Genomic DNA, 27,755 nt, shown 5'->3' with positions numbered 1-27,755 from the left:
GCAGCCCCGCCCAGCCACCGCCGCCTGCGCCCCCCGCAGCCGGCCCCTCCCAGCCCGGCGCCCCGCGGCCCCGGCGCCGCCTCGGATCAGCAGCCAGCCAGCGCCGCGCCGAACTTGCGAAACAACAAACAGCCCGACATGTCGGAGTTGCCGGCCGCGGGCCCCAGCCCTCCTCCTCCCGCCCGCCCTCTCGGGCCTCCCGCCCACCGACCCGCGCCGCCGAGGGCCACCGCCGCGACAACTTGTTCCGGCCCGTCGCGCCGCGCGCGCACGCACACACCACCCCTGCCCCCTCGAGCCCTGGGCACACTCGACCGCGGCCCAGCCGCACACCACACTCGCAGCATTCCTGGACACGCTGCCAGCGCGCACCGACACACACACTCGCACACTCACATCCGCTCCAGACACGCTCCCACACACGCATTCCCCGCACACTTGGCATTCACTCGGACCCACACAGCCCCCGGCGGGGCGCACCACACACCCAGACACTCCCACACGTACACACCGCGCACCCGCACACACGTTCCGGACCCGTTCCCACGCCTCCACACGTACACGGATCTCACAAGCACACACATCACACATGCGTTCCCGGGTCTACACTCGGGCGGGATCCATTGCACTCGCAACACACGCAAAAAAACATACACAACCCATTCTCAGACACACAACAAACAGCACTCCCGGCCAGAGCATACCAAATGCAAACAAATGCAACACACTAGCAGATACAACTCCGGCCACAAAATTAAACTCAAATGCACACACAACCTACTTGGCCGCACGAACGCTATACCCTGGCAGGCACAGAAAACAGCGCACAATCGACACCTCGATGTATACAACATCTACCCCAACATCCTCGCAGACAAACAACACACACAGCACCTCTTCTTGCAGAGAACTACGGACACACAACATTCGCAGTCACACAACACCCCCGAACACACGACCTTACATCTTACACTCAGGCACACACAGGGAGCACGCCTGTAACGCGCGGGCACCCAACACTCACACTTTCTTCCGAGCTGCGCCACGGGCCCCGGGGGCTCACGGGGCAAGCTGGGTCCGACCGCCGCGCGCTTACCTGCCGGAGTCTCGGTTTCGGGCGCGCAGAGCTGGAAGGTAAGCGCCAGGAAGAGCGCCTGGGCGCGGGCCATGGCTGCTACGCCGCCGCCTGCCCCGGGGCCCGGCGCGGGGGGCGCCGCCGCCTGAGCCCGAGCCGAGCCCGAGGCGAGCCGGAGCCGGAGCGGAGCAGCGCGGCGCAGAGCGGGACTGGCGCGGAGTCCAGAGCGGGAGCCGGAGCGAACGGGGCGCTGACGTCAGGCCCGGCCCAGCGTTCCGCGGTCTCGGCGCGCCCCCTGCTGGCGGAGGCGCGCGCTGCTGCCCGGCTAGCCCCGGCACACCCCTCCCCCACTCGGGCACCCCTGCCGGAGGTCGGGTGGCCTGGACTGGACGCCCACTTGTTCTGCACTTACCGGGCACCAACGTTCTCAAGCGAGCACCCTCATTGCTCTCGCAGAGTTCTCAGGGACTGATTCAGGGACACCTGGTTCTCTGTCCTATCCGAAGCTAGAGTTCTCTCTACCTTGGCCCCTCTAAATGCACATTCATACTTAGAGGGTGCTCATCACCTGCCAAGAGCCATCTTTGGGCCTTTGGAAACGCGGGCTTTTAGAACACTCTTCCTTTCCATGACATGAAGTCCACCTCCCTTGCAAACCCTCACTGGTCCTGCTCTACCCTCTGGCTACACAGGTTAAGTATTAAGCCTCCTCCAATAAAGCTCTTGCTCAATAATCAGCAAACTAATTGCCCATTACTATGTAAAACCAAGCACCTGTATGTGCTTTCCCCCATCATTTAACCTTCACCCTAACCCTATTAGGCTTATACCACTGTATTCCCATTACACGGTGGAGCAAATTGCACAGAGACAGAGACCTTTTCCAAGGTTACAAATTAGTTTTAGGCACCATCAAGATTTGAATCAAGGTTGTCTGGCTTGAACTAAAAAGGAGCTGAGAACTGCCTACCATCTGGAAACCCCTTCACTTCACAAATACCTATGGGGTACTAAGTCATTTATTCAACAATTACTATAGAAAATAATCATAGAAAAATAAAACTGACAAAAAAAATATATCCCTATCTTCATGGGGTTTACCTTTCAGTGGGAAGACAATAACAAAAAAAAGGTGAAAAAAAGCAAATTTTCTGACATATATCCCTTATCACTATCTCACAGACCAGAAAATTTGGAAGAATGAACACTAAGGGGAAAAGAATTTTTGTAGTTCTAAATAGAGTACCTATGATTTCATGGTTTCATCATTTTTCTTCACCTCTAAAACCTGAGCTCCCAAAGTCCTTAGGGAAAGATTTTGTTCTGTATCCCAATGCCTAGTATCTGGCATATAGTTGGTGCTCAATAAATCCTGAATGGATGAATAAATGCTAAATGACATGGTACTTGTCTTCGTGAAGCTTACATTCTAGTGGGGGAGACCAACAGCAATCATAAATATATAATCACAACCTGTGATATGCACACTAAAAGAAATGGGTAGAGTGCTGTGGTAAAGAACACAGAGTAGGGAGGGTATACTGTAGACAAGGTGGTCCAGAAGGGCTTCATGGAAAAAGTGACATTATGCCAAGTGATACTGGAGCTGAGATCTAATGTATAAGAAGAGCCGGCCTCATGCAAATCAGTAGAGAGGAATACTGCAGCCAGAGGAGACAACCCATGCAAAGACAGAAGCTGGTGGGTTTGAGGAGTGACAAGGAGACCAGGGCAGCTGGAATTGAGTAAGTGGGGAGGACAGCGAAGTCAGGTTCAGCTGGAGAGGTCCACATGTCCCCCAGGTCATACAAGAAACAATGGGAACTGGGCATGGTGGCACAGCCTTGTCAGCAACTCAGGAGGCTGAGGCAGGAGGATTGGAAGTTTGAGGTCATCCTCAGCAACTTAGCAAGGTCCTAAACAACGTATTAAGACCTGTCTCAAAATAAATAATTAAAAAGGGATGGGGAGGTAAAGAACCCCTGGCTTCAACTCTCTTAGCAACTACAAAGAGAATGAGAGAGTCAGTCACAGGGGAACAGAAGCAGAGCAAAGAAAGAAGGATTGGAGGAGATGGGGTTGTGGCTCAGTGGTAGAGAGCTCATCTAGCACGTGCAAGACACTGGGTTCCATCCTTCAGCACCACATAAAAATAAATAAATGTCCAACTACAACTAAAAATTATGTATAAGAAAAAAGAAAGAAAGAAGGATTGGAATAAGAAACAGAGATAGATGCTGGAGTAGAGAAGAGACAGAGCCACCCAGAAAAAGAGAGAAAACTGATGAACAGAAGAAAGAGCCAAGGATGGTGTTTGCAAAGAATTCTGAAAGGAACCAGTTACAGGAGCTTATTGGTGATCTCATTTTATAAGTATGGAAACTGAGGCTTCAGAGAGCATGAGGCACTGGCCAAGGTCACATAGCTAGTAAATGGTGAGCCCAGGACTTCAATCCAGATCTGGCTGATTCCACATCCCTTTGCTCCTTGTGCCAGGAAAGGCAGCAAAGACTATGATGGGAGAAGAAAAGGCAGTACGAGCAACAGGTGGCCAGATGAAAAGAGAAATTCTGCTTTACTTTAAAAAGACCACAGATTTCTATAATCCTTAAGAGAAGAACAAGAAAGGAAGAAAGAATGCCCAAGCCCTCAGTAACCAGCCCAAATCTAGGGAAAGGGAGACGGCACTACCGTCTGTGCCAGGCCATGAGGAAATTCAATTACCTGCAACTCATGGAATATTTATGATACCTACCCTGTGCCAGGCCCCATATTGAGCACTGGTGTCATGGAGATGAACCAAACATGGCCCTACATGTGCCTGGAGCAGGACGTGGGCGCATCAATAAATGAGACAGTGCCCTAAAGGTGGTCCAGAGAAAACACAAAGGCAGCAGGGGTGGACTCAATAAAATGATATCTGAACCTGGAGTTTTCCAGGTAGGTAAGGCAGGAAATTCAGGCAGAAGGAACAGCCTTCAAGAAGCATAAGACAAGAAAGTACTGGCACAGGTGAGTCTGAGGTACAGTTGGATCCTAGGCAGTGCACACTCCAACAGCAGAGAAAGCTGCAAAGACAGGGTGGGAGTCAAGGTGCAAAGAGTCTTGAATGCAAGGTCTGGACAACTGGACTTGAGCCCTTCAATTAGTGGTTCTCAAACTGCGCCCCTGGGGGAACCCAGAGGGCCTAGACTAGAAGCAAGGGCTATAGGAAGGTGCAAAGAGAGAAAATTGAGCCACAAGGAAGAAGACTTATTGGATGATTCTCCAGGCTACCTAGTTGGGCTGCCCAGAGATTCAGGGGAGCCAATGTGGTGGAAAAGATAATGTCAACAGCTCAATGTCACCTAAAGAGTCTTACAACAGTCTTGGTAGGCCTGTGTGTCACCGTAAAAATAGGTCAGTGGGACAAGATTTTGTGTGCACAGTGTGTGTGTGGGGGGGGGGGGCTTTCATACAACTATAGGATCAAGTCTTTCCCCCCTGTTGGACATGAATTTTCCTTCTCTAAGAATAAAAACAAGTGCAGACATCTATCTATTGAGCATACTATGAGCCAGACCCTACTCCATGTTTTACATATGATATTTTCATTTAATCTTTACAATAACTCCCTAATAATAGTTTTCAAATGCTTCCATGTGCCAAGCATTGTGCTAAATGCTTCAAGTGAATAATATTTCATTTTATCTACAATGAAACAGATGACTATTAATCCCACAATTTTTAGGTGTTTGGGGGTTTTTTGTTTTGTTTTATTTGTTTTTCAGTGCTGGGGATTGAACCCAGGGCCTCTCATATGCTAGGCAAGTGTTCTACAACTGAGCCACATCCCTAGCTCTATTCCCTTGATTTTTAACTATAAGAAAATGAAGGCCAGAGAAACCAGGTGACTTGCCCAAAATCAAATAGCTCAAAATGACAGAGCCAGGACTTAAAGCCAGATTTGCCACAATCCAGTTTCCACATCACTGTACTCTGCTGTGCCAGCCTCAACAGAAAGGGTCTAGAATTTCAGGTCACCAAAATCCATATAAAGGACATCTTCCTTCTCCTTTAAAGCCCTGACTGTCTCAAAGCCTATTCCTTAGTCCACCTGCATCATAATACTCTTGAGAGCTTGTAGGGGTGTATGCTCCCAGTCCTCTCCCTGAGATTCTAATTCAGTGGGTCTGAATGGGACCTCTCATGATTTTATGCACAGAGGATTCTGAGACACAGGGCAGCTTCAATAGCACCTCCTCCAAGGACCCTCAGCCTCCTCCCCCCAGCACATCTCTTCTTCAGACTAAAGCAGTGCACTCTGGCATGTGCTAACATTCAACTCGGGTTTTAGTTACGTTCATGTCTTCTCTCCACCAAAAATAAGAACTTAGCATCTTTAAAGGGCTATACCTTTTTACAAAGAATTTCCAGTTTCCCACTTAATCTCTACACTATGAGCATTTTGAAAAGGCACACTCCTGGTGATTCCTCCCTTATCTGTCAGAACACACTTAACATTTTATGATGTCTCCTGTGTCCACGATAACATTCTCCTAATAGAAGAATTGCATCCAATGCTCACAACAATTTGACATGAAGCTTATTATCTCCATTTTAGCAAACTAGAAAGTGGCACTGCTAGGATTTGAACCTAAGTCTTCTAACTACTTCTACTACTGCTTCCTTATCATCGCCATTCAATATAGTAAGTTTTACCTTTCTGTTCCTTTCCGGATTACACAAAAATAGTACTTTAAAAAGCCTGGCCACACACAAGCCTGGCACAGTGTGCTCTCAATAAATCGTGGAAAAAGGAAACTGAGGCCGAGGGAGAGAAAATGACTTTCCCAAACCCAAGAACAAAGCGCAGGCTGAAGGCACAGCAGTAGGCCAGTCCCAGACTCTTCAAGTTGGAAAAGCAGCCCTGGAGGGCTCAGAAAAAACTGCAACTCCAGCAGGTTCCTGCACTGCCCAACTCTGGTTCCCACGAGGTCTCACCAGGCGCCCCCGCGCGGCGGGCAGAAGGAGGAGAAGGTCCTTTAAAGAGGCTTTTGGGGCGTGGTCGCTCGGCGGGGCGGGGCGAGGGGCGGGGCGCAGGCGCGCGGTCGCGGGAAGATGACGTGTCCGCGTGCGCCGAGTGCTGTGCAGGCTGGAAGGAGCATGTGGGTCCGCTGCGCGCTGTGGGGGGCGCGAGCCCGGTCGCAGCTGCAGTCAGGAGTGCTAGCACCTTGCCGCCGCCACGGTGGTGCTGCCTCTTACTCCTCATCCGCCCAAGCCTCCCGGGTCCGGGCGCTAATCTATGGGAGCCACGGAGATCCAGCCAAGGTCGTCGAGTAAGAGACGGCGCGAATCCCGGAGGGGACGGGGTTATCCGAAGGGGTTTGAGGTGGGCTTTGAATTGGGAGGGGAGAGATGGGGTCCGAGGAAGCGGGCAGAGAGTAGTAAGACCGAAACTGAAGCCCAGGGCGCCTTTAATAGCTTTAAAGAAGTCCATGCTTCGAGATAGTTGAAGACCAGAGAGGCACAGTCAGAATGCTCAAGGCTAACGTCCATTCCTGAGTATTGTGTCGGGCAGTCCTGTGTTTAAATGAATGTTCTAGTTTAATTGCCACAACCACGTTAGTTACTGGATTTACTCCCATTTTGCAGATGAGAAGACTGAGGCATTGGGTCAAATTGCTTGACCAATGTCATACATCCAATACGTGACAGACTCGCTGACTAGCGCACCTTAGTTCTTTCTATCTCAATTTTTAGAGGGGTTTTTCAGAATACTTTTACATCCATTGGATCTTCATGTCTCAGTTAAATTATTACTTAAAATTATTTCCATTTTACAGAGGGCAAGGAACTTGTCCAAAGTGATACAGCTAATGAATGATTGGAAAGGGACTAGAATCCATGGCTTCTGACTCTGTCTCCACTGCACCATCTTGGCCTCATTTAAAAAAAAAAAAAAAAAAGAGCTGTTTCCAAGCCCTGCAGACCTAAAGTCAAATACAAGTTCAACCCTTTAGTAGCTGTTTGATTTTGGACAAATCATTCAACCTCTCTGAGCCTTCTACTTTTATGATCATGTCCTCCTCGTAAAATGCTGTTGGATCTTAGTGAGTTTTGCATGTGTGGCTGATAAAAAACAGTATGTGAGTTGTCAACTATTAATAAATCTGCACATAAATAACTAGCCATTCAAAAGGGCTGTTCAGGCTGCTGAAGTGGTGTTAAAGCAAAAGTACAAACCTAGGAATCAGAATACTTGGAGTTAAATCTTTGCTTTGACTTGTCCTAGCTCTGTGTGTCCAACAACAAGTTGTTGAACTTCTCTGAGCCTCAGTTTCATTGTATTTAAAAATGGCTCATAGGACTAAGCTCAGTGTAATTCAATGTTCTCCACCAAAAACCACCTGCATATTCCCCTGCAGTGCAATGTGCACAAATCTTAAGATTCCTAACAGTTTGATTGTTTAACAAAGGATGGGCAAACATGGAATTGTTGTAATAAAGTTAAAATACAGGCTAGATATTTTGACAGGCAGAGAGAAAAAGCTGCAGATAAATTCATGTCATACACTCAACGTCACTGCATCTACCTTTAGAGCAATTAAAAGGAATAGCAAGAAGACACATCAGGGCTGGAGGTGGATCTCAGTGGGAGAGCACTTGCCTAGCATGCAGGAGGGCCTGAGTTTGATTCCCTAGCACCACAGGGGAAAAAAGAAGACAATAAACCCCAAGTTGTATTTTGATTGTAGGTAATAAATCATAGCACCAGAGAGGACGTCTTCCTGAGGTCTGTGCTGCAGAGGGGTGGAAGCTCTCATGAGCACTCCTCCATTTCCAGGAGTGCACCTCAGGCAAGAAGGATGTGATGTCTCATGGGATTTATATGTCTGGGGCAGGACTAGCCACAAAACAGTGCTCCCATAACGTTAGTTAAAATCTGAGTCTAATTTCACTAAGAAATATACCTTTTATTGAGTTCTACTCTGACAATGAGGAAGGCCTGGGAATTTTTAAATGGCTAAGTGCCCTTGCCTCCTGAGTCACTCCTCTTAGGGGGCCAAAGCTGAACGGTCTTCTGCAGCTCCTGCTTGGAAAGAAAAAGACAAGTTCTCTTGTCTCCTTGTGTAAAACCCTAGTGATTTCCCTGAAGTTCAAAACATTTCCACAAAGCTTTGTAGTCAACTTTGGCTTCAGAGTTCAGTCACCTGTGGTTCTTCAGGTGAAGTACGTAGTAGGTCTGGGTTGGATGGCCTGGAGCATCTGTGTTTTTTAAAGCTCTGCAGGTGTCCAGGTGACTGCTACCCAGCCAAGGTTGAGAACCACCACCCTGTGGATAAATGGTCAGGCAAGCAGTAATTGTTCCTCTGTCCCCAAAAGGCATCTTTCCCTTCTGACCCAGATTCAGGCAACTTTACTCTTTTCGTGTATGGACTGAGGCCAGAGGCTGGGATTCTCTTTGTACTCATGTCTTAGGAGGTTTAGGATAACCACACTGTCACAGAAAGAATCGGGTGTCTTTTACACATCCTAGTAACGGGATGTCTAGATCAGGTTACACCAATAAGGTCATGGAACCGTCCAGAGTACTAACAGCATTCCCCAAACTGGTGTGTTTTGTGATGCTGGCACCATGGGCCAGGGCTCTGGAGCAGGCGGTGGGGAATGAGGAATGGTCTGCTCCGATCTGAGGGGTTACAGAACTCCTCAAAATGAGGCTTTCTGTTCTCTTGTCAAGCTTACAACGTTCCTACTTTCAATTCTGCTGACCCTCAGACATTCCAGCTCTTCTCTCTACTAAGCCATTTCTCTCTTGTCTCTTAGTTTCTTTCCCTTTCTCCCCAAATCGGACCCTAAATAAGTGCTTGGGCCGTTTTCATTTAAAAGATTGAACCGCTGACCTAAATGAAGTCAGCCTGCATGGGAGATACAAGCATGGTGGAAATCTCAGAGGTCCCCATGGCTCTTGTCTGTTTTGCCATCTGAATTCCCTGTAAAATAGTTTCTAGAACCCTGATGTCTTCCTCTTTCCTCCTTTTTTCCCCCAAAAAAGACCTCTTAGAACTTTTCTATTCTCTGGGCATTATGGTGGAGAGTCCTCATTTTTTGTATGCCTACTGTGTACCGTGGGCTAGGTTCTCCTCACATAGTAAGGAATTTTAAGATCACAATAGGACGGGGTTGGGGGGCAGCCCAGTCGTGGAGCCCTACCTTCCTCAGACTCAGTCTCTGGCACTGGGGGAAAATCACAGTGATCTAGTTTGGTCACTGTTATCCCCATTTTACACACAAGGAGACTGAGACTCAAGAAGATTGAAAGGCACTTGTCCAAGATCATAGAACTAGACTGCAATCCTTCAGGGGCTGGGTGCGGTGGCATTTACCTGTAAACCCAGCAGCTCTAGAGGCTGAGGCAGGAGGATCACGATTTCAAAGCCAGCCTCAGCAACTTAGTGAGGCCCTAAACAACTCAGCGAGACCCTGTTTCTAAATAAAATATACAAAAGGGGCTGGGGATGTGGCTCAGTGGTTAAGGGCTCCCTGATTCAATCCCTGGTTACCCCCCAACTCCAAAAAATCCTGAAGAAATGACAATTATCTCAAAGGATTTTTTTTTTTTTTAGAATGAGATAAATTGGGAATAAAATCGGTCAGAAAAAAAGTGAAATTACAGGTCATTCAGGTGGCCTGAGTTTCTGTTCTTTATAGGAAGGGCAGCCCCACCCTAGAAAAGGTAGAAGCCCTCTGTCCCCTCCCCTTTTCATATCCTGAAGCTGTGGTTAAACTATCTGGTCATGGTGCCCACGCCTGCCTGTTGCTGGTACAAGACAAAACTGAGCTAGAAAAGCTTTGGCCACATAGCCATGGAGTTTAGGGAACAGGCGGTGGGGCTCAGGCAGCGCAGGAAGTACATTCTCACTCTAGGGCACTGTGTATTCTAAGGGGGGGTTCTTCTTACACTTGATGTCAGTGTTTAATACCAAAACTTTGTGTGGGTAACTTGGTTTTTTTTAATATATTTTTTTTAGTTTTAGGTGAACAAATACCTTTATTTTATTTTTATGTGGTGTTGAGGATCGAACCCAGTGCCTCACGCGTGCTAGACAAGCGCTCTACCACTGAGCCACAACCCCAGCCCTGGTAATTTTATTCTTAATCCAGTATTGTAGTACTTTGAAAAAAAAAAAAATAGCATTTGCTTTGGTGCTCTTTGGAGGGCTCTTTTTCATAGTCGTGAATGGAGGGAGTGGGAACTTCATTTAGTAAGTTAGCCAGAATTTATTCTTTGAAGGCGAACATTGAGGATGTAGAGACAAATAATTTATGGGCTTTGTTCTTAGGAAACCCTAGTCTAGTCCAGAAGAAAGGCCACCAGAGCCCAGAGCAGTAAGTGCTGATGGGTCATGTGTAGAGTGTGGTGGACATCCCCAAGAGGGTCCCTGACACCCTCAGGGAGGTCAGAGAATGCGTTCTCTGAATACAGGAGGGCAGGGGAGCTGTTAATGAGGAGAGAAAATGCAGAAATATTCTAAGCAGAAAAGTCCACATGTGCAAAATCCCAGAGAGAAGAGGAAACATGATGTGTCTGATCAGCTAATACTGATGGAGAGCCTACTGTGCACTCAGCGGGGACTCCTTTGAGGGATCTACCTGCTGGACCAGCTCAGAGAACTAGCCATCGGTCACGGGATTCACATGCCAGTGGATTCCACATCCTGTACCATGCATGCATTACCTTCCATCTGCACTTCAGATGTGATGTTCCACGCCAGTTCCTCCTACCCCAAGTTCCTCATTCTTGCCTCTGGAGGTGAAAGTTGACACGCCTCCAGGAAATTGCACAATGGGCTCAAGTCTTCCCTCTCCATCTGCAGCATCTGGGAGAAGTGCTGTCACTCAGCACAGCTGCAAGTTATTATTGCTGCCTGCCCTTTGCTAGCAGCTCTTGCTGCACTTTTGTGTGCGTCCTGGCCTTTCCCACCCTGGATCAGGAGGGAGGGGTCCACATTTTAGAGGCAGACAAACAAAGATGACCCAAGGTCAGTGTGATTCAGGCTATTCCATTGGGGACCACCTGTAAGAACACTGGTCTGGGTTCCACTTCCACCTCTGCCGTGAATTATTAGAGCAAGGAAATCATTCTAGTCTCCATTCTCTTCAGTTACTCTTCTATAAAGTAAAGGGTTTGGCCAAAGTCAGCAGGTAAACATCCAGGTAAACCCAGGATGCATGCTGCCCCCCGTCCTTTTCTGTATACCTCAAAACCTACACCCCTCCTTTAGCACATGCTCCCCAAACAGCACTCTTTCCTGCCAAGAAAAGGTGAGGCCTTGTGTTAGCTCTCCATAATAAAAGACCCGAGATAATTAAGTCCAGGGAGCAAAAGAGAAATGGAAAAACGAGGACCCCACAGTGCATTTGTGGGGCACACCCTCAGTGGCTTGAAGACCAAAGAGGCCTTACCTCTTAAAAGTTCCACCACTGTCCCAGTGAGAGTGAATCAGGCACTGGACTGCCTGCCAGGGTTGCTCCAGTCTCTTGGAACGCTGAGGCAGGAGGGTTGCTTGAGCCCATGAATTCAAGGCCAACATGGGCAACATAGGAAGACGCTGTGTCGAGAAGAAAAAGGGGCTGGATTGTGGCTCAGTGGTAGAGCGCTCACCTAGAATGCATGAGGCACTGGGTTCGATCCTCAGCACCACATAAATGTAAAATAAAGATATTGTGTCCACCTAAAGCTAAAAAAATATTTCTTAAAAATATTTAAAGAAAAAGTAAAGAAGAAAAGGGGACTGGGCACAGTGGCGCATGCCTGTAATCCTAGTGACTCGGGAGGCTGAGGCATGTGATCCCAAGTTCAAAGCCAGCCTCAGCAACTTAAACTGTCTCAAAAAATAAAAAGAGCTGGGAATGTGGCTCAGTGGGTAAGCCCCCTATGTTCAATCCCCAATACGAAAAAAGAAAATAAAAGGGGGGTGCTTGGGAAGTAGCTCAGTAGCAGAGTGCTTGCCTCCTATATGTGAGGCCAGTGTTCAATCCCCGGTGCCTGCAAGAAAAATCGGCCAAAAGATGAGTCCTGAATGGAAGGAGGCTGGGAATCCAAAAGAGGGCCAGAGAGGTAGGCAGGTGTGCTTGGCACTGCTGTGAAATGAAAAGAGCTCTTCCCAGGGAAAGGCACGCTCCCTGAGCTCCCCGCCAGCCAAGACAACCACCATCATTCCCTCCGAGGATCAAGAAATTTCAAGCTGTCATGAGGCACTGTAGTCCCTCACACCTGCCCAGTGGCACCCTGTTTATTCATTATTAGTGAAATCCCAGAACAAGGGACCCAACACACCAGGCATTTCATTTAATCACAGTGGCAGCTTGTTGACCATGGGGACTGCAGACAGACTGGGGAGAGCCACATGAGGTGTCCGTTTCCTTCACCCAGTGCCCTGTGATGAGCCGCGTGTTCTTGACTCGGAACTGAGCAGATGAGAAAGTCTCTGATGAGTGACGCTCTCCCTGCCTGTTCTTGCTCAAAATGATATTGACCAGATTGAGGTGACTGAGTGGGAGAGGAAAGGTGCGTACAGGGCCTGGGGCCGGGGCTCAGTGGTAGCGCACTTGGCTGGCATGTGAGAGGTACTGGGTTCAATTCTCAGCACCCCACATAATAAAAATAAAGGTCTACCAACAAACAAAAAAAGAAAGACAAATACAAATGGTTGCTAATTAATGTGGAAGGCGGGAAAGAGAGCTCAGCAGAACTGGCCGGTGCCCACCTTAACCAGCAAATACAGCTGAGCCAGGCCCCAGGGGACGGCCTCTTTTTTTCCCCTCTCTCAAAGGGCTCTTTCTTCTGCCTGCTTTTGTCTGCCTGATACTTCATATGACATCACAGGTGTACAGTCTCGGCCTCAAAGGAGCCATTGTGACTTTATCCCGTCTGGGATCTGTCGATTGAAGACAGTGGCATCCCTACGAGCTGCATGGCGCCATTGCACTCATAGGGAAGGAACGTGAGCAGTACCAGGAAGGTGGCTCTCCTTCTAGCCAGGCTGTTTGGGTGCCTCATTTGCACTCCACAGCTCAGCCACACTTTCCTTTGGTAAGTTCAAAAAAAGAACAGGAAAGAGAAATTACTCTCATTGTCACAGAGGTCCAGCTCCTGGAATTCAGACGAAGCCTGTTTCCCTTCCTGTCTCAGCAGAATGGTATCCTTGACTACGCTGTTAGGACTGTCGGCAGGGACAGCAGTGTCTTGGTATTGATGGCATTCCACGGGGCGGGCTGGGGCTGGTCTCCCTGGTGAGATGCAGCTGGACCAACACACCTCCCTCCAGGCATGCAGCATGTGGCAGTCCTGCCCCGCCACCACCCACCTGTGTTTGCGGCTTCAACTTGCCATCTACTAGACCCTCATTCCATCCGGGGCCCCTCCTGCCCATCTTCCCTCCCAGTGAATCTCAGCTGGCACAGAGCAGCTAGGCTCCCCAGAAGGCAAATAAGAAAAGCAGGAACAATTTGTAGCCCAATGCATCGTTTCTCTAACTGCTGTTGGAAGGCAGGCTGGGCTGTGAAAACAGTGTTCACAGCCGACTTTAGTCTGGGAAGCTCTGGATTACACCAAGCCACGTGGGTTTCTTTATTTGAGGACTTCTCCGAGCTTTTATGGTGCTAACATGCAGTCTGACTCAGAATGGGGCTTGGCAGGCAGCATTTCCCAAATATACCAGATCCCAGGAATACCCACTAATATCTCCCAGGAGAGCTCCTCAGCACTGCAGTGGTGCTGACAGCGTTCAGCAGTCTGAGCTTTGCAGTCTAGCTTAAGATAAGCGAGACTTGCCATTTACTCTTGAGCAATGTATGTAGTTTCTCCGAGCCTCAATTTCCTCTTCTGTCATCGGTTTGAAGGACTAAACAGCATCCCATAGGTCAGATGGGAAGCCTGTTGCCTGGAGCTCAAGCTGTCAGCATGAGTGATCACTCCATCGTCCAGCCTAGTGGTCATCCTAAATTTTCCTGCTGTCTCTGTCCTCTGCTATCCCCACTGCAGGTTGCCTGCCTCAGATTTAAATATAACTTCACTCCAGACCCACTCTTCTTCCTCCCTAGCTTCACATCCCAGAGTTCACCAGAAGCCTGGGAGCCATCAGAGACTTTCCACTCCCACCCCCAACCTGGGGTCAGGTGCATTACCCTCACATATTTAAAGAGTTTTCAGTTATTGAGTTCTTTTCTCATTCCCATGACTTGAATCCAGACCGCACCCACTGCTGGCCGACTGTCGAGTCAGGATTTTGTTCCTCGTCCTCAGTCTACCCAGTCGACTCTATGTCCTTCAGCCCCAACTAAGGTGTCACTTCTTCCAAAGACCCTCTCTAGCTGTTTCCTCCTCCCACAGGTTACACGCTGGGTGGATTCCCTCTAGGAGCCTATGCTGTCGGAGCCCCAGCATTCCCACGGGGGTTCTCACGCCTGCAGGTTCCCAGGCAGGAGATTTTAAAGTATTCCTCCTCAGACCTCTTGGGCCAGTATCTGGCATAGGGACTGTCAATAAATATTTGTTGAATTAAATTTGCCTGAATCTCGCAAAAGGTTGTGGTCTGAAAGGTGACTCAGTGATTGTGTTCAGAGGAAGAGCCATCTCACTGTTCCACAGGCTGGCTCGGCTCTTCCTCCTGCTGGTAACTGCTGCCATCTCCTCAGTACTCTGTGTCAGCGCTGCAGTAAATGCTGTATATACATTAACTCACTTAGCCCAGGGAGCTGGGTTCTAGTGTTACCCATCTTACAGAGAGGAATGCTGAGGTTTTTCCAACTGGACAGGTAGGGTGCCCACCTAGGGCTGCCCGCTTCCCTCCAAACCCATGCTTTGCACCTCCATGGACTGAGGTCCACCTACATTCTCATCTTGACCATGGTCATCCTTGTCATGTGGTGATGCTACTGGGGATTGAACCAGGGGCGTTCTACCACCGAGCTACATTCCCAGTCCTTTTCATGTTTTATTTTGAGACAGGATCTCAGTAAGTTTCCAAGGCTGGTCTTGAACTTGCGATCCCCCTGCCTCAGCCTCCCAAATAGCTGAGATTTCAGGCATGTGCCACTGTGCCCAGCCTGGTCATCTAGATTTTTAATAGGTGTGTGTTAGTGCACATTTGATTTATGTGTCTTGATAAACTCTTCTAACACTAATCTCCATTTTTATTTGAGCTGGTCCTTGGAGGTGTTTCTAAATGGCTTAGAATCAGGGAGAGCAAGTGCAATTAGCCAAGGCCCTTTTATTGCAGCCCTCCCCTGACTCCCTAAGTGACTGACACTCTTGTGCCATATTTTCTCATGGGAGAGAAAAGTTCGATCCCAGATACTTGCTAAACACTGAGGTAAGACTATGGTTCTCAGCTCTTGTGAGCTCACAGTCCTAGCAGGGAAACACAGGTTCTGACCACAAGACAGAGTAGTGAGTAGAAAAACACTGAATTCTCCTGTCTGCAGTTCCAAAATCCAGAAAGCTCTGAAAACTGACAGTTTTTTTTTTTTTTAATAAATCATTTGGAGGCAAAACCTGATTTAACATAGTTTTTACGTGGTTTTTATTCATCTCACTTAGTGTGAATATTTATACATTTTGCTGAAGAAGTGTTGGTCACAGGGTGCTGCCCCAGCCCCCTAGGCAGTGTAGATAACATATGGCTTTCAAGTCTGTGGTACATCTAGCCCTGAGCTTTGGAAAAACCCGTGTCCTGATCAATTGGGAGAAATTGTGTGGAAAGACTTTATAAATTAAAAAATAGTGGCTGGCGTGGTAGCACACGCCTGTAATTCCAGCAATTTGGGAGGCAGAGGCAGGAGGATTGCAAGTTCCATGCCAAGCTCAGCAATTTAGCAAGTCCCCTCTCAAAACAAAACAAATTTTCTTAAAGGGCTGGGGATGTAACTCAGCAGAAAAGCACCCCTGGGTTCAATCCCCAGTAACAAAAATAAAATAAATTAGTAAACCAAGGTTTTAAATGGTATAGTCCCCCCTTTTGTGTAACTGAGCTGGTGACTTTTTTCAGAACCAGGAAGAAAGTCAAAAGGAAGTAAAATTTGAGCTGGGTCTTGAAGCGTGAGTTGAGTTTCTCACTTCATGGAGAAGCTGTGGAAACGAAGTTCTGGACAGAGGGAGGAGGGTGTAGAAAATGCGCAGGGGGAAAAAATGCCTTTAAGCGGCTTGAGCTCATGGACTTTGTCAGCTTACAGAAAAAAAGTCTGATTATCTGTCAAAATTCAGGAGAGAAGCAGTAGGAATAATACAAAGGGGCAGCTAGTCCAAAATCCATTTGCTTTGGGCAGGATTTTTTTTGGGGGGATTCAGACTTACAAGTCCCCAGAGAAACATCACTGCTGCCCCCCCACCCGGCTGTGGTCCGGTGGGGAGGCCATGGCGGTGGCTCACAGTGCCCATCCTCCCTATCAGGCAGGTGCAGCAGGGGCTGGTCCCCACACCAGCCCAGGGAGGGGCTTATTTCACTGCCTTCTGCTTGGACTGGGGTCAGCCCCCTTCCAGGTGGCAACTCTAACATCAGACTGCCAAGTTCAAAGCAGTTCAGCTACTTACTGCTGTTAGTGGCCTTGAGCAAGTTATTTACCTCTTCTGGTGCCTTTGTTCCTCCACTGTAAAAGCAGAACAATGGCACCAAAGCCTGGAAGCTGGCCTGTAGCACTTAGCAGGGTGCCTGAGTGGTAAGCATTGGGTAAGCACTAGTGATTACTGTGACAAGGACTCCCTCTCTCCCGCTGACATATAAGTACTTGCAGTCCTTAATACTTACCTTTAAAAAAAAGAAAAAAAAAAACTTTATTCTTTCTTTTCTTCCCCTGGCCATCCACTCCCTCATCGTTAGCCATTTTCTGTAGAATGTGACCATTTTGGTTTCTTGCCACTGTGTCTCAATCATGGTGGGACAAGACCTTCCTTACTTGGACAATGCAGGGATTCCCAGCTTGGGCTCCCAGATCCTCAGGGGTCCTTGTAGGCAGTCAGGGACATTCCTAAACTCATACCAGGATGCTGATGTCCAGCGGTATAAATAAAAACACCTGCTTTGGAGCCCCTAACCAGTCACCCAAGCCTGTGAAAGTTCCATAATCAGTTCCATATCTTATTATATTATGATTTGTTCTAGCCTTTGTGACCTACGCAACCAGTGTAGCCTCTATGTTCTGTGTAGTTTTTTCGGCCTGTATAGTGCAAATGAAATGTTAACTTCTATTGCCTTTGTAGCCTACATGACTCATTCCTTACTAGATAGCATGGGACTATAGTACTTTTCTCACAAAAGCAAAATGAGCCATGGGTTTAAAGCCCTTAGCATAGGACTTGGTGTATAAGAAATACCTTGTGATGGCCTGACTCCGTTATTACTATTAGTATAAAACATTTCTTGAAAATCACACTTTTACTCCCAGGTCAAGGCCTAGGTTAATGAAAAGGTTGGTGTCTGTCAGAAGTAGATGGTATTACCACAGTTTAGTATGGTGATGCTGTGGCCTCATGCAAACCTCTGGTTGGCAGTACCATATGGTTTTCATAGGTGAAAATAAATAAGATTTCTACTTAATAAATACATTAAGGGGCTGGGGTTGTGGCTCGGTGGTAGAGCACTTGCGTAGCACGTGTGAGGCACTGGGTTCAATCTTCAGTACCACATAAAAATATCGTGTCCCTCTACAACTAAAAAAAAATAGAAATTAAAAGTAAAATAAATACATTTAGGCAGAGAAGCATGGCAACCTGAAATCTTACATTGTGGAGAAAGAGGGTCTCCGGTCATTAAAACAGCATGGGGACTCAGAAGTTTCGTACACTATCAGTACTAGCTCGTTGACTGGCTCTTGTTTTTAAAGAACTTTGTTAGTAAGTAACACATGAACATTGTCACTTGGCCTCCCCTAAAGCCCTCAGGCAGGTTTTACCATTAAGCCAAGTTTTGAGGTGCTGGTACTGTGGTGTCACAGGTCCACATGAGTGAAAGGACTTATCACAGACTTAAAAGGGACAGGCTCTTGGAAGCAATCCAGCCCAAACCACCCTACCCCATCGCACAGAGCATAGAAGATATTGCCTGTGGTGGGGATATATACCAAAGACCTCCAGATCCATCCAGGATCCTTTCTGACAGACCAGGATCCTCACCTAGAAGGGACATGATGCCAGGGGCTCAGTAACTCACCAGGGAGTTCTTTCCAAATAGAAAGTCCATCTCCATTTTCCACCCTCTTCCGCTAAGGAGAATGTCTCCTCTGCCCTATTGTGTTAGGGCCAACAAAACCACAAACAGGGCAAGTGGGCAAGCCCTCCCTGGGTCTCCCAGACTTGCTTGTTTGGGGTTCCTTCATCTGGAGAGGCTGGTTTGGTGAGTCAGAGCTCAGGCCTGAGAATCTATATTATTAGTGAGCCCACCACAGAATTCCTAGGACAGAGCAAGTCTGGGGACATACAGAGCCAATTCAGGTCAGCAGAGGCTTTCACTGTTTTTATCCGGTGTGGACAGTGGGGCTGGAGGTCCACCCGCACCCTGTGCTGTTCCTTGGAACTCGGCTCTTTTCCAGCAGAACCTAATTCCTGGGCACCGTGGCAGCTCAGACGCGCTGCCTGACCTACTTTGGGGAGATGATTTGAGTGGAAGACGCCCAGTCTAGCCTGGCTGACATTAACGTCTCTCTTGGCATTGTGCTTAGACTGAAGAACCTGGAGCTAGCGGCCGTGGGAGGATCAGACGTCCACGTGAAGATGCTGGCGGCCCCTATCAATCCATCTGACATAAATATGATCCAAGGTAACCTTGGTTTCTGGGGCTTATGTTAATTGGCTTTTTTGCTCAGCTGCTACCTCATTGTCGGTCCTCCTCAGGTGCGGATGTGAAGTGCCCGTGATTGCAGCAGCTGTTCTCCAGAGGTTCCATCTGCAGACTGTGTCAGCCTTCTGATCTCCCTCCTCTGTGGCAGGAAGATTGCAGTGGGGAGGGATGACCCTGTGACATGCTGGACTCCTTTCCTAGTTTCCTTGCCCCTAGGATACCATGAATGCTAAAGAGTCTTAGGCCCTGGACAGATGAGGAAACTGAGGCTCACTCAGGTGGAGGCTGAGGCTAGTCAGAGGCAGGGCTGCTCAGGCTTGGGTCTGACTGGCCCCAGAGTCTATGCTGTCTCCCTGCCTAGACATGGCTGACCCTTTGCCCTCTTCTCCCTCAGGGAACTATGGCCTCCTTCCCAAGCTGCCTGCTGTTGGAGGGAACGAAGGTGTGGGACAAGTGGAGGCCGTGGGCTGCCGTGTGACTAGACTGAAGCCAGGAGACTGGGTGATTCCTGCAAACGCTGGGTTGGGTGAGTTTTCCCAGGAGTCAGCAAGCATTCTGTTCTTCCAGATCCTATTTCACCCACCACTGAGAAACTCATCTCATTGGCTCAGTGGAACTTACTAAGTTCATGTGGCTGCCTCAGGAGGGGTGGGGGCTGAGCAGGGAGAGCAGGACCCATTTCTTTTGCCCCAGAGGGAGTGTTCCTGCATTTTCACCTCCTTGGACTCAGGTTGATGGAGGCTATAATTCTCTAAATCCTACATCCCTAAATCCCTGCTGTAAGGTGCAGTGGAGCATACGGATAAGGTGATCCCTGCCCTCCAGGAGGCTGAAATCTAATTGAAGAAATCTGTAAACCAATAACCTCAATGAAGGGAGTGCTGAGAATTCACAGGAAGCAGAGGGTTCTTCTGGCCCTTCTGTGTGCATGTGTATGTATATATGAGAGAGAGGATACTAAAGAAAGATTAGAAAAGGCTTTGTGGAGGAGGCTTCCTTAGAATGGGCCTTTGATGAATGAGTTTTGTTAGGTGGAGATGAGCCTAGCATTTCATTTGAAGAAAGCAAAATGAGCAAAGATACAAAGGTGAGTTTGAGAAATGGGGGGAAATCCAGTGTAGCCTCAGCAGGGGATTTGTATGGGAGAGGGATGCAGGAGTAAGAAAGAAGGTTAAAAGGGGTTGGGCATAGTGGCGCATGCCTGCAATCCCAGTAACTCTGGAGGCTGAGACAGGAGGATTGCAAGTTCCAGGCCAGCCTGGGCAACTTAGCAAGGCTGTAAGCAACTTAACAAGGCCCCTGTCTCAAAATAAAGAACAAAAGAACAGGGATGTGACTCATGATAGAGCATCCTGGTTCAATCCTCAATACCAAAAAAATAAATAAATAAAAGGTAGGGCATGAGCCGGGCATCCTGGCGCACACCTATAATCCCAGCGGCTCAGGAGGCTGAGGCAGGAGGATTGATGGTTCAAAGCCAGCCTCAGCAAAAGCGAGTCACTAAGCAACTCAGTGAGACCCTGTCTCTAAAGAAAATATAAAATTGGGCTGGAGATGTGGCTCAGTGGTTGAGTGCCCCTGAGTTTAGTCCCTAGTACCCCCTCAAAAAAAAAAAAAATAGGGCATGACCACATGGGATAAGGCCCTACACAAGCTACCTAAAGAGTAGGATTTTCTTTCTTTTTTTTTTTCCTGTGGTGCTGGGGATTGAACCCAGGGCCTGTGCATGCAAGGCAAGCACTCTACCAACTGAGCTATGTCTCCAGCCCTAAGAGTAGGATTTTCTTTATGTGAAAAAATGAATCATTATTTTGGTTTTAGCACTCCATGGGTTTGAGGCCCACCCATTATAAAATAGGTTCTCACAGCAGGCACAAGAGTATAGCAATGCATATGTCCCTACTGGACATGAGGATGAAGCTTAAGAAGTAAAACTTGTCCAAACTCAAACAGCAGAATAAGGGAGAGCCCAGTGGACTCTTGTCTCCCGTGTTTTTCCCACTCTTCGAAAGATCTCTGGGTTGGGACAAAGGAAAGGGCAATTAAAAGGAATATTTAGAAGACACATCAAGGCTGGGGATGTAGCTCAGTTGGTAGAGTGCTTTCCTCGCATGCACAAGGCTCTGGGTTCAATCCCCAGCACCACAAAAAAATGAAAAAAGAAGATACATCAGGGGCTGGAGGTGTAGCTCCCTGATAGAGGGCTTGCCTAGCATGCATATGGCCCTAGGTCAATCCCAGAACCATCCCCCAAAAGACCCTTTAGGTTATAACTTACAGAGACCAACTCATACTTACCTTAAAAAAAAGAAGAATTTAATTGATCTGTAGAGCTGAAAAGTGTAAGAGATTGAAAGTCCCAGGCACAGGGGACCCAGGAAGCCTAACACGGTCAGGGCTCTCTCTCGTCACTGGTTCCCAGGTGAGCCATCCTTACACAGTGACATAATTATAGCAAGAGATATTTATTGACTACTCTCTTTGAGCCAGACATTATTTTAAGCACTTTTTGTTTATTAAATCAATTATTCCTACCTCATTTTGCAGATGAGACAAAAGTAAATGTAAAGAATTAACCAACTTGCGTGAGGTCACCCAGTCAGTAAGAGGCAGAGCTAAGACTCAGATCCACTCTGATACATACTATTCATAGACAGCCACCAGCAGCCTGGAATATGCCTCATCCTGGAACAGATGAGCACATTCAGCGCTGTCACAACCAGCACTACCGTCTCCATCCCTGAGCAGCCCTGGATGGCCCTTCTTGGGTCCTTGCCTGTCCATAAGCCAGTCACTTGGGGCACTGGTGGAGCCACTGCAATTGTCCCTTGAGTCTTGCCCACCTCTGTGGTACAGAAGGTGAGACCTGGTGGTAGATGGCCCAGAGGTTAGAAAGGAACCCTTCTAGAGAGAGAAAGGTGGCAGGCAGGAAACCAGCAGGAACAGACATCTCCTACTGAGCTCTTTGCTCTTCTGAGCTCTGAGAAGCTGCCAAGAATGGCTCCACCTGCTCCTTCACCCACCTAGCTGTGACAGAGCCCCGCCCCCAGCTGCAAGGACACGGTAGGTACTGATGCCAGCACCTTGGGCTGGCCCCCAGGGCTGAGTGAAGGGCACGCAAGATGGGTCAAACAGTCCCTGCCCTCAGAGTTCTCTTGGCTGACAGAAGGCCAGCAAAGGGAGAAGCAGCCTGTAATTCAGGCAGTGTGAGTGCTGCGATCATAGGGTGCACAGAGGATGGGGTTTCCTAGTGAGAAGCATTGGAAAGGACTCCCAGAGAAGCGGCCCACCAACTTCATCTAGAAGCCCTTCTAGAAGTGCAACTAGAAGTGCAGCCGTGGCCAGGTGAGGAGGGGCTTCCCAGAGAGGGAGTGCATCTGCACAGAGGGGAAGAGAAGAGGCAAGGTGATGACAGAGCCACTGGTAATGCAACAAGCCCAGGTCCCTTGGGAGCAGGAGAGAGCCAGATGGAACGGGGAGGTTGAGGAGGCTGTATCATGGAGTGCTCGCAACCAGCCCAGGACCCAACAGAGAGTCAAGTAGAGGGATACAGGATGATGTGTTCAGAGCAGAGAAAGGTCTGGAAAGGCAGAGGGTGGAGACAGGGAGTTCAGGGCTCAGGTGAGGAGGGTCTGAGCAAGACAGTGTCACAGGACTGGAGAGGACTCGAGCCAAAGTAACAGGACTCAGGAGGACTCCAGATTTGGAGAGGAGAAGGATAAAGATGATCTGCCAGGTGTGTGGGTAACTCCACTCCAAGTACGATGGTAGGATTAGCCACAACAGGGATTCCTTCCTGCAGAACAGGTCAGTCTTTTGGACAAGGAGCCAGTTGGAGAAGATGAGGATTTTAGAATCATGAAGAATATAGTTAACTCAGTTTTTTAGTAAATACTTTGTGAGCTTTTACAGAGTGCTAGACTCTAGGACACAGTGGTAAGAGTAGCTATCAGCTGGTCATGGTGGTGCACGCCTGTGATCCCAACCACTTGGGAAGCTGAGCGGGAGGCTTGCCTGAGCAACTTAGTGAGATTCTTTCTCAAAATAAAAAATGAAAGGGCTGAGGATATAGCTCAGTGGTAGAGCAACCCTGGGTTCAATCCCCAGTACCATACACACACATACACACACACACACACACAAACACACAGCATTCATGGGCTGAGGTTGTGGCTCAGCGATAGAGCACATGCCTAGCGCACGTGAAGCCCTGGTTCAATCTTTAGCTCTACATAGGGATAAATAAATAAAATAATGGTATTGTGTCCAACTACAACTAAAAATAAATAAATAAATAAATATTTTTTAAAATAGCATTCATTAAAACTAATGTCTAACCAGATCACGGTCATTTTTCATAGTGCTGAGCTGCCCAGCTGTGGCTATGCCCACAGCCAGCTTTTTCCCAAATGCAGCAGAGAATGGGCTATAGAGCACAGATGGATGTTCGCCAACTGGCATTCTCACTGGGAAACACTCAAAACCTTCGTGAGGTGGCACAGAAGGAGTACTGGCCTGGCATTCAGATGCATATTCTTGTTCCAGCTCTGTTTTATGACCTTGTTTAGGTCACAACTACATTAAGCCATAATTTCCTCATCTCTAAAATGGAGCTAATAGCCAGGTGCCATGGCACATACCTGTAATCCCAGCAGCTTGGGAGGCTGAGGCAGGGGGATCAAGAGTTCAAAACCAGCCTCAGCAACTTAGCAAGGTCCTAAGAATTTGGCAAGACCCTGTCTTAAAATAAAACATAAAAAGGTCTGGGGATGTGGCTCTATGGTTAGGCACCTCTGGGTTCAATCCCTGTACCAAAAAATCAATTCAATTCAATGGAGCAACTATTAAGTTGCTGCCTCAGATACCTCAACAGACTCTTAACTCAACTGAGGGAATATAAACAGTAATCTTTGCAAATGCTGAACTTCTCTATACATCTGATTAGGAGCTGGCAAATTTTTTTCTTAGAAGAGCCAAATAATAATAATTTTAGTCTTTGCAGACCATCCCATCTCTACTGTGACTACCCAACCCTGCCATTTTAACAGGCATAGATATTACATAAACAAGTGAGTATGGCAGTGTTCCAGTAAAGCTTTTATTTATAAAAACAATTTATGGGGTTGGCAGTATAGCTCAGTTGGTAGAGTGCCTGCCTCAGATGCCCAAGGCCCTGGGTTCAGTCCCCAGCACCACAAAAACAAACAATATTTATAAGTCATATTTGGGCCATAGGCCATAGTTTTCAGCCCCATATTAGGTGCTAGAGATCTTTAAGGGTCAGTCGCCAGGACTGAAGAATGGTATGCCTTAGAGCTGATGCCTGGGAATCAGGATCAGTTAAAGAAACCAACATGTGTTATACACCTACTGTACACCTACTGTGTACTGGGCACAGTGATAATCTGTATAGATGTCCTCTCATGTAACCTTGGCACTGTAAGTGTTCTTCTCTGCATTTTATGCATCAGAAAACTGAAACTCAAGAAAGGTTGAGTGAGCCATGGTGGCACACACCTGTAATCCCAGCAGCATAGAGGCTGAGGCAAAAGAATTGAAAGTTCAAAGCCAACTTCAGCAACTTAGCAAGGTCTTAAGCAATTTAGTAAGACCCTATCTCAAAATAGAAAATAAAAAGGGCTAGGGCTTAGATCAATGTAAAGCGCCCCAGTTCAACTCCCAGTACCAAAAAAACAAAAAAGGTGGAGTGATAATTTGAAGTGGCAGAGCCCATTTTTAAGTAGATATCTCCAACTCTAGAATCTGAGGATTTCTACTATAAACCCTGAAAGCCCTTCTTGCTGACCATCTCACCCAGGACCTCTTGAGAAGAGAGTTAGGGACTGCTGAATCCTAGAAATCCCTGTCAAAGGCTGAATTTCCATTGTCCTGCGGTAAAAGGAATTAGAAAACACCCTTGAAGCCAGGCGCGGTAGCATATTCCTTCTGTAATCCCACGGCTTGGGAGGCTGAGGCAGGAGAATCGCGAGTTCATAGCCAGCCTCAGCAACATGAGATGCTTAGCAACTCAGTGAAACCCTGTCTCTAAATAAAATACAAAATAGGACTGGGAATGTGGCTCAGTGGTCGAGTGCCCCTGAGTTCAATCCCTGGTACCAAAAAAAGAAAAAGAAAACACCCTTGATTTTACATCTGGAAGGCCTCACACCAGGCTCTGAGTATAGTCAATGACGGCTGAGGGGAATGGGCTTGATGATTATGAACCAGACTGGGTGAACCCTAGAAAATGCCCAGGCATCTTTTGGATGCCAAAGGGATCCTTTAATTTCATCTCATATGTTCTCAGACCTACTCTAGAACCTGCATGACCTTTAATAGCATGTTCCTCCTCTCCTCCCCAGTCCTGGCCCCTAAAGTCCATGTTGTTTGTCGCTCTTGTGGCACAATTGGTAATTGCCTGGTTGTTATGGTTTAGATATGGGGTATTCTCAAAAGCTCTTGTGTGAGACAATGCAGGAATGTTCAGAGGTGACCTGATTAGATCATGGGAGGTGTGACCTAATCAGTGGATTAGTCCACTGAAATGGATTAACTGGGAGATAACTACTGGTTAGTAGGGTATGACTGGAGGAAGCAGGTCACTGAGGGCGTGCCTTTAGGGTTTACCGTTTGTCCCTGATTAACAGAGCTCACTCTATGCTTCCTGATTGCCATTTCTTGAACTGGTTTCCCCTGCCACGCCCTTCCACCATGATGCTCTGCGCAGAGTTATGGAGTTGGCTGACCATGGACTGAACCTCTGAAACTGTGAGACAAAACAAAATTCCTCCTCTATGTTGCTCTGGTTGGGTCTATTGGTCACAATGACACAAAAGATGACGAAAACCTGGGCTACCACCTGCTTCCCACAACTGGGCCACACGGTACCAGGACATTGAGAGACTCCCAGGAACTAGATAGCAGGCCTAGCTGAGGGCTTGGGAAGTCAGGCCAAGGGCCCCTGCCACATCAGGGCCACCAGGCACTAAGCCAGCAAGTCTCCACACGGTTTCTCCAAGATGCTACAGTGAGGATGTGTGGAGGCAAAGCTTGAGTGTGACCCCAAGACCTGTTCTCTTCACGTCTTCTTCATACCCCATCCTGCCTGTCCCCTTGTCCAGTCCTCACCAAATCCTGTTGATTATGTTTCCAAAGGAGAACTCAAGCCCACCCTTTCTTCTTCATCCCCACTGCCAGTCTTAGTTGAGGCGGCCATCATCAGAGACCTCGTCCCCCACAAAAGCCTCCTGGCTGCACCCACCCGCTTCCACACTGCCTCTCCCCACCAGGCTCTTCCCCCAGCAGTAGAATGATTTTAGAGCAGACATGAGACCACCTTGGCCCTCAAAGCTCATTAGAGTCTTGCCAGTCTCTAAATAAAACCCACTCTCTGTGCTATGGTCCTGAGCCCCATGCTTTTAAACTGCAGATTAGTGACATCAATCTAGTGGGTTACAAATGGAATTTTTTTCTTATTACTAAAATTAAGCAGAATAGAAAAATAATAGCAGAGTATATCACACATAGTATGTTTGCTTTCCATATCTATGACAAAATATCTGAGATAAAAAAGGAAAGGTGTATTTTGGTTTCACGGCTTCTAGTCCATGATCAGTTAGTTGTTCTTATTGCCTTGGGCCTGTGGCGACAGAACATCATGGCAAGAACACATGGCAGAGGAAGCCTGTCTACTTTGTGGTGGCCAGGAAGCAAATAAAAAATAAGAGGAGGGCTGGGGCTGGGGCTCAGTGGTAGGGCACTTGCCTAGCACATGTGAGGCACTGGGTTCATCCTCAGCACCACATAAAAATAAAGAAATAAAATAAAGGTATTGTGTTCATCTACAACTAAAAAAAATTTTTTTAAAGAGTAAGAGAAGGGGTCACAGTCCCAATAGACCCTTCAAGGTCACACTCCCATTGACCTAACTTCCTTCCACTGGGGCCCATCTCCCAACAGTGCTACAGGCTATAGATCAAGTCTTCCATACTTGGGCCTTTGGAGGACCTTTCAGATCCAAACTGTAGCACAGAGTAAGGATGTATATTGTTCCATGAAACTCTGGCTTCTGTATATATACTCAGTTGTGTATATGTGTGTACTAGTTCACAGTGGAACTCGTGGTTACCATGAGTCAAGGTCCTGAAAGTCTGTATGACTCTCAGCATCTCAAGCCACTCCTCCCAGCACTCTTTGCCCTCCAGTGTGTATTCTTCCATTTCATCCTTTTTTAAAAAAAATTTTTTTTTACATGTGGATAGACCTTTATTTTATTCATTTATCTATATGCCGTGCTGAGACTCAAACCCAGGGCCTCACACATGCTAGGCAAGTGCTCTACCACTGAGCCACAACCCCAGCCTGCCCAGTCCCATCCTTTTATATGTCTTGCCTCATAGTCTTTGCATATGCTTTTTCCTCTGCATAGAATGTTTTTTGTGTACTTGAAGTGGTTAATATCTCTGTCCTAGCCATCCACCTAAATCCCTCTCCTGCTACTGTCTCTTTATAAATTATAATTTTTGCCGGTTGTGGCACATACCTGTAATCCCAGTGACTCGGGAGGCTGAGGCAGGAGGATTGCAAGTTCAAAGCCAGTCTCAGCAACTTAGTGAGGCCCCAATTCAGTGAGACCCTATCTCAAAATAAAACATAAAAGAGGGCTGGGGATATAGCTCAGTAGTTAAGTGCTGCTGGGTTCAATCCCCAGTACCAAAAAAATAATAAGTTTTAATTCTTGTATTTGCCTGTTTGTTTTTCACCTGCTCTGCTCCTCTAGAATGAATGTAAGGAATGTAGCTGAGCATGGTGGTGAGTGCATATAGTCAGATTTACTCAAAGAGCTAAGGAAGGAGGGTCAC

At 47.6% G+C, this 27,755-nt stretch overlaps 2 protein-coding genes across 4 annotated transcripts in view; one reads left to right on the top strand and one right to left on the bottom strand.

Moving 5' to 3' along the window:
• Ptpru (protein tyrosine phosphatase receptor type U) overlaps positions 1-1,254 on the bottom strand; it is a 71,513-nt gene extending 70,259 nt beyond the window's left edge. For all 3 annotated transcript variants that reach the window (XM_071617557.1, XM_027937345.2, XM_071617558.1), the window contains exon 1: positions 1,097-1,254. In XM_071617557.1, coding sequence (XP_071473658.1) covers positions 1,097-1,169 — 73 coding nt within the window. In that variant the 5' untranslated portion in view covers positions 1,170-1,254. The remainder of the gene's footprint in view (positions 1-1,096) is intronic.
• A 4,925-nt stretch (positions 1,255-6,179) lies between these two features.
• The window catches only part of Mecr (mitochondrial trans-2-enoyl-CoA reductase), a 34,160-nt gene continuing 12,584 nt past the window's right edge, over positions 6,180-27,755 (top strand). The window contains exons 1-3 of the mRNA XM_027937538.2: positions 6,180-6,393; positions 18,776-18,873; positions 19,289-19,420. Of these exons, the coding sequence (XP_027793339.2) occupies positions 6,221-6,393; positions 18,776-18,873; positions 19,289-19,420 (403 nt within the window). The 5' untranslated portion in view covers positions 6,180-6,220. The remainder of the gene's footprint in view (positions 6,394-18,775; positions 18,874-19,288; positions 19,421-27,755) is intronic.

Source organism: Marmota flaviventris, chromosome 10, assembly GCF_047511675.1.
Source record: "Marmota flaviventris isolate mMarFla1 chromosome 10, mMarFla1.hap1, whole genome shotgun sequence".
NCBI lineage: Eukaryota > Metazoa > Chordata > Mammalia > Rodentia > Sciuridae > Marmota > Marmota flaviventris.
Note: the sequence above shows the minus strand (reverse complement) of the source record. Positions and strands in the feature narration are given on the sequence as shown.